This window comes from Nannospalax galili, unplaced genomic scaffold, assembly GCF_000622305.1.
Source record: "Nannospalax galili isolate Female #2095 unplaced genomic scaffold, S.galili_v1.0 scaffold305, whole genome shotgun sequence".
Lineage (NCBI taxonomy): Eukaryota > Metazoa > Chordata > Mammalia > Rodentia > Spalacidae > Nannospalax > Nannospalax galili.
In genome coordinates this window covers 4,429,663-4,435,279 of record NW_008356258.1, presented here as the reverse complement: position 1 = coordinate 4,435,279, position 5,617 = coordinate 4,429,663, and the positions used below count along the sequence as shown (strand labels likewise).

Here is a 5,617-nt window from a genome sequence, read left to right as displayed (position 1 = left end):
AGAACTTGGCATAGCACCGGGCACACAGTGACCATTCCAGGTGTCAACTATTGCTTTTATTTCAGTTGCTTCAATTTACTGTGCTTCTCCTGCCTCCAGGTCTCCACATCCCCATTCCCTTTAGGTGGAGCACTCCCAATACCCTGATCATACCAGGGAAATCTTTAGAGGTAGTCAATAGCAACACCAGGAACCTTGTTAGAGAAATTCTCATGCCCAGCCCAGACCTCCTACAACAGAACGACTAGGAGAGGGCCTAGAAATGGCAGCTGTAATTAGCCTTTCTGATGGAGCTAAGATGACTGGTATATACGCTCACTTCCATATGAACATCCTTGGACATTTATCTGCCTCCACCTCCTGCTAGATCACAAGTTCCCAATGACAGAGATGTCCCCATCTAACTGGCTCTGGCCACTAGTAGTTCCTTGTAGGTGGTGGGAAATAGGAGGTTGGAATGGAGTAAGCCAGAGTCTGTAGACCAGATGATTAACTGTGTGCTCCCACATTGTCTGTGTGCCGAAATTAACAGAAGAAGGGAGGGGTAGGACTAGGTGTAAAGTTTAGGGGAGGGGTGCCCTCTGAAGCTAGAAGAAGCAAAGGTAGGTTGGGAATGATTTCTCAAGGGTCCCCACAGTTCCTGGAGCCATAACAGTGACCACAAAATTCTCCAGTACTCTCTCCACAGGGGAATTTCTCAAGTTTGTCATCTTTGAAAGTACTAGAGATAAGTGAAGGAGGAGGAACGTGGACCCAGGAAATGAAAGAAGCTCCAGGGTACAAGAGGTCCAATCTCAGCATGTGGTCAGTCACCCAAACTCTGCCCTTCTAATGGACACTTGGAAGCGAAAAACTTCTCTCTGCCTTCCTCCTGCCTTCCTTCTCTCTCTCTCAACCCCTCCCTCAGCTCTTCCTGTCATTCTTTAGCTCCTTTCCTCCTCTCCTTCCTCTTCCTATCCATTCCTGTTTCCTCGCTCTCCTTTCTCCTCCTCCTCCTCCCCTTCCCCCTCTTCTCCGCTGCTCCTCCTCCTCCCCTCCTCTTCCCCTTCTTCCCTTTCTCCCCTCCTCTCCTCCCCTCCCCTCCCCCATCCTCCTCCTCCTCTTCTTCCCCTTCCTTCCTCTCTCCCTCCCCTCCCTCTCCTCCCCTTTCCTGATCCATCTCTACTTCTTCCCACCCCCCTCTTCCTTTACTATCCCCCTGCCCCCCTCCGATCCTTCTCTTTCCCTCTTTTCCACTTGTCCCCAAATTCCCATCTCTTCCTACCTGTTCCGCACCCTTCCCAGCCCTGTCACCTCTGGTTCCAGCTCCGAGCAAGCAGCAGGGCTCAGGGCATTCCATCACCGAGGGACCAGCCGAACGCTTCGCGCCCTGCCTCCTGGGGCCTAAGGGAGTCGCGGCGCGGGACGCGGGCAAGGCGCCCCAGACCCTCCTCTGCAAAGGAAGCGGGCACAGGCGAAGGGGGCGCGCCGGGTGCACTGCACCACACCGCGCAGCAGCGTTCCACACTGCGCAACCCGGGCCGGGCCATCCGCCGTGCTGCCGCGGTCTCGGCTCCCACGCGTGACCCGAGGGCGTCGGTCCTGCGGACTCAGCCACAGGCTTCCTGCGGACGCACGGGATTCGGTGCGGCGACGATCATGGCGGCGCGTAAGGCGGCGGCGGTGCTGGAGACGCCCCAGCAGCCGGAGCAGGTACCGGCCTGGCAGCAGGCGGCTCTTCCAGGCAAGGGGACAGCGCGGGCTGGTCTCCAAGACCCCGCCCACAGGGGTGTGAGCCAGCCCAGAATGAAGGCAGGGCCTGAGGACCTTGTGGAAGATGCCCCTTCTGTTTCCTCCCTTTCTCCCAACCTTCTTCCTTCCCTAAGATTTCCTTTCCTCATCCTCTCCGTTTCCAGGATATCCCCATTCATTCCCACCCGCCAGGGCGGCGCTTCCTCCTCTCTCCTTAACTGCAACCCCCACGGCCCAGGATGAAGGCTCCAGCACTATAAGAGAGGACAAGGGTTGTACCTCAGGCTTCTGGCTAGGTCTGTGGGTCTCAAGCTAGAGTGTGCATCGGCATCACCAGATGGCTCCTTAAAGGGCATGTTGCCGGGCTCTGCCCCAGGGTTTCAGATTCAGTGCCTGTGGGTTGGGGGCGCTAGTCATTAATTAGCTTGTCTACCCCCAGGGAACTGCTGATGCTCAGGCTTGGAGTACCACTAGGCTTATCCTTTCCTCCCACTGGTGGGTATTGAAAATCCAGTCTTAATTTATATTTGCTCATGGGACAATTCTTAGGCTCTGGCTCGTGCTGGAGCTGTGTGTTCTAGGGTAGATGCAGGAATACATTCAGAGGTGGGCTTTTCTTCAGGAACTTGTATCCTTAAAACAAGAACAAAAGTAACCCATAGAGGGTGGACGACATTAGAGGCAGGGGACTGCTCTTGATGGGGGAGGGGGGTGGAGGGTACATTTGAGCTGGACCTTGGAGAATGAAGATGATTCAGAATTCCAGATGGATGGAATAGGAATACCAAATTGTTGCAGGGTGGGGGGGTTGTTGAGATAGCCGTGGTAAAAAGCAAAAGAGGAGACCATTTTTATGACAACAGATACTCAGTGTTGATAAGGCATATAGTGAAAGATACAGAAAAGAAATGGGAGGGGGTGTTGTGTATCAAACATTGCACATGGGGCTTCCTTCTAAAATGGAGGAATTTACTAGGAAACCCTATTACTGTCTTGATAGTTTCAAACCTGTGTCATCCAAAGGGGACTATGAATCGAGAACTCTGTAGGTCAGGAAGTGCAGAGTATCTTGTGATGTCAACCTGTGCTGCTGATGGGTGCTCTTCCTTAAGACCAGCATCACTGCCTTCCCCATAACCCCAGGAGATACATCCCTCTGTTGACTGTGCCCTCGGAGAGACTCACAGTTTTCCTTTAATTCCTTGTTGCAAATAATGTGCAGGGACCAGTAGCCAAGGTATCACCTTGGAGCCTATCAGAAGGACAAAGTCTCAGTCCCCTCCCCAAATCAGAGTCTGCATTTTTACCAGTCTCCAGGGTGATGTGTGTGCACTTAGTTTCAGGGATACTGGTTTCTGCTAGACAGATTTCACAAGAGCTGGGGATGTGAAGGAAGATTGGTATAGTTACTGACAAGCCTATATATATATAACAGGACTCCATCAATCTAAACCTTACCCTATTTTCTTTTCCTACATCACCTTTATCACCACCTGCAGCAAATTCGTTTGTGCATAAGTTTATCTGAGAACCTCCATCAGCATTAAGTTTCAGGGACGCTGATACCTGGTCATCCTTGCTAGCTGCTGGCTTTTCCATACTCAGAACTGAGTCTAGCAAATAGCAAGTCCTCAATACACATATTTTTTTATATTTCATGTATTTATTTTTATGTGTATGGGTGTTTTTCCTGCATGTGTGTAAGTGTGCCTGTGATTGCAATGCCCATGGAGGTTGGAGGATGGCATCATATCCCCTGGAACTATCATTATGGATGGCTGTTAGCTTCTATATGGCTGCTGGGAACCGAACACGGGCCCTCTGCAAGAGCAGCAAGTGCTCTAAAACACTAAACCATCTCTCCAGCCCCCTCAGTACACATCTATTAAGTAAATAAGTCAGTGACTGAATGGACAGTAACATCAGACATGATCTGAGACCCCAGTTCCCAGCCCTCCTTCCTAGGCAAATGCCAACCACATCTAGAGAGGCCCTTAAACCTTCCAAACATTTGAGACTCCTCAAAGTTGAAGTGCAAGAGCTTTCAAGTTTTAAAGGCAAGAGCCCAAGGCAAAAAGATGGGCGTAATATTGTTTTCCAATAATTCAGACTGGTGCGGGTGGGACAGCAAGTTGTCTTATAAGAAAGAGATTAGATGATGCTCAGTAGAAAAGCACTTACCTAATACGTGCGAGGCCCTGGGTTCCATTCAAAAAAGAAAAAGAACAACAAAAGAAATGAGAAGAAAAGTAGTTCTCATAACAGGAAGGAAGGATAAAGAACGAAGAACAATTCTTGGGAAAAAGAGAATTAGGGATATGATTTGAGTGGTTATCTATAGAACTGAAATGTTCAGCTCTAATGAAAACTGTAGTTCTCATCACGTAACTAAAGGATGAAGCAACTTGGAAAAGTTCTCTTGGAGCTAAGGCATGACTGAAGGCTTATCTCCTTTCTTTTTGCCTAGCATGTTAGGGCAAGCCAATCTGCTTTTGTCTGAGTTCATTGTTTCTATGCCCTGTAACATAAGCTTCTTATCAGTGAATACAGCCTTCCTGCTCACATATGGCCAGGAGACATCAATAGTTTCTGAGTTCATTGTTCTGGCTTGGCCACTTGGAAAGATCTCTCTAGCAGATGGATTTCATGAGGGACAAGTTGAAAGAAGGGACATAGTTTGGAGGCAGCAAATCGGGTGATGAAGGCCAATGCCAGGAAAGCAGCTGTGATAGTATTGTCAACTTGACAGAATCTAGAGCTACTTGGGAGATTTGCCTGTGAGGGATTATCTTCATTAGGATAACTGAGGTGGGAAGACCCATCTTAACAAGGATCCCCTGGGCAAGGGATCCTGGGCTGTATAAAATGGTGGAAGTGATCTGAGAATGCATTCACTGTTCTCTGCTCCTGATGTGATGCGTGTGATGTGTGATATGTGAATGTGTGGTAATGTGATGTGATGATGTGATGTGACCAGCTGCTTTAAGCTCCTGCTGCCTTGACTCCTCTACCCTAGTGAACTGTACCTTGAACTTTGAGCTAAAATAAGCCCTTTCTCCCTGAAGTTGCTTTTGTCTGAGTATTTTATTATAGCGTCAGGGAAAAGGAACATTATAATGAAGAATTTCCTTCCTTGAATATATTGATCAGGTGTATAGTGTGCCAGACATAACTATTATACACAGCTTCTTAGAAGCATGCTTTTCTCTTAATATGCCATGGAGCTCTTTCTATGCCAGTGCTTTTCATGGGATCACTCTTACATTTGAAGTGGGGAAAGAGGGAAAGCAAGGATCCCAGGGAGTTGGGGGTGGGGTTTCCCTCCTCCATCTTTCCTTAGGCCTTTTCCTAGCCATTCCAGCTCAAGTGACAACTTCTCCCCCACTGCTTATTTTCTATGACACATGCTGTGTATTTTCTTCAAAGCACTTGTTCTGACGACTTATTAACATCCATTATTTTCTCTGGAACTTTTTTTTTTAATTAGAAGAAGCATTTCATTACAACAGCATTAACCTATTCAATAACATTTTTCTGAGCTAGGATATATCTCTTTCAAAATTGGCTGTATATTGTTAGGTTTACAGATGAATTATTACTCTTATATAATCTTTAACTCATTATAAACTCTATAAGACATAAAATTAAATGAGTTTTTAACATTTAAAAAAGATCTCCACTTCATTGTTAAAATACACAGTTTCATATAGAAAAATTCATTTTAAGGCAATTGACATTGAGACGTTTTCACATGCATTTCTAATCTCTATATATATGACTATTACTGGTCACAGTCGCTTACTTTCTGAGTTCCTTGGCCTCTGAGCAGGAATATAAACTCGTCAGATAGACAGCCTTCCTCTCCCACTAGAGCCTCCATACTCTG

The 5,617-nt window shown here is 47.4% G+C and overlaps 1 protein-coding gene across 4 annotated transcripts in view; it reads left to right on the top strand.

The window, feature by feature from the left end:
- Window positions 1-1,093: 1,093 nt before the first annotated feature.
- Rnf175 (ring finger protein 175) overlaps window positions 1,094-5,617 on the top strand; it is a 62,914-nt gene continuing 58,390 nt past the window's right edge. For 3 of the 4 annotated variants that reach the window (XM_029556746.1, XM_008854280.2, XM_008854279.2), the window contains exon 1: window positions 1,094-1,692. In XM_029556746.1, coding sequence (XP_029412606.1) covers window positions 1,639-1,692 — 54 coding nt within the window. In that variant the 5' untranslated portion in view covers window positions 1,094-1,638. Of the gene's footprint in view, window positions 1,693-2,183; window positions 2,227-5,617 lie in introns of those variants that run through there. The other variant, XM_008854281.2, reaches the window with a different exon arrangement.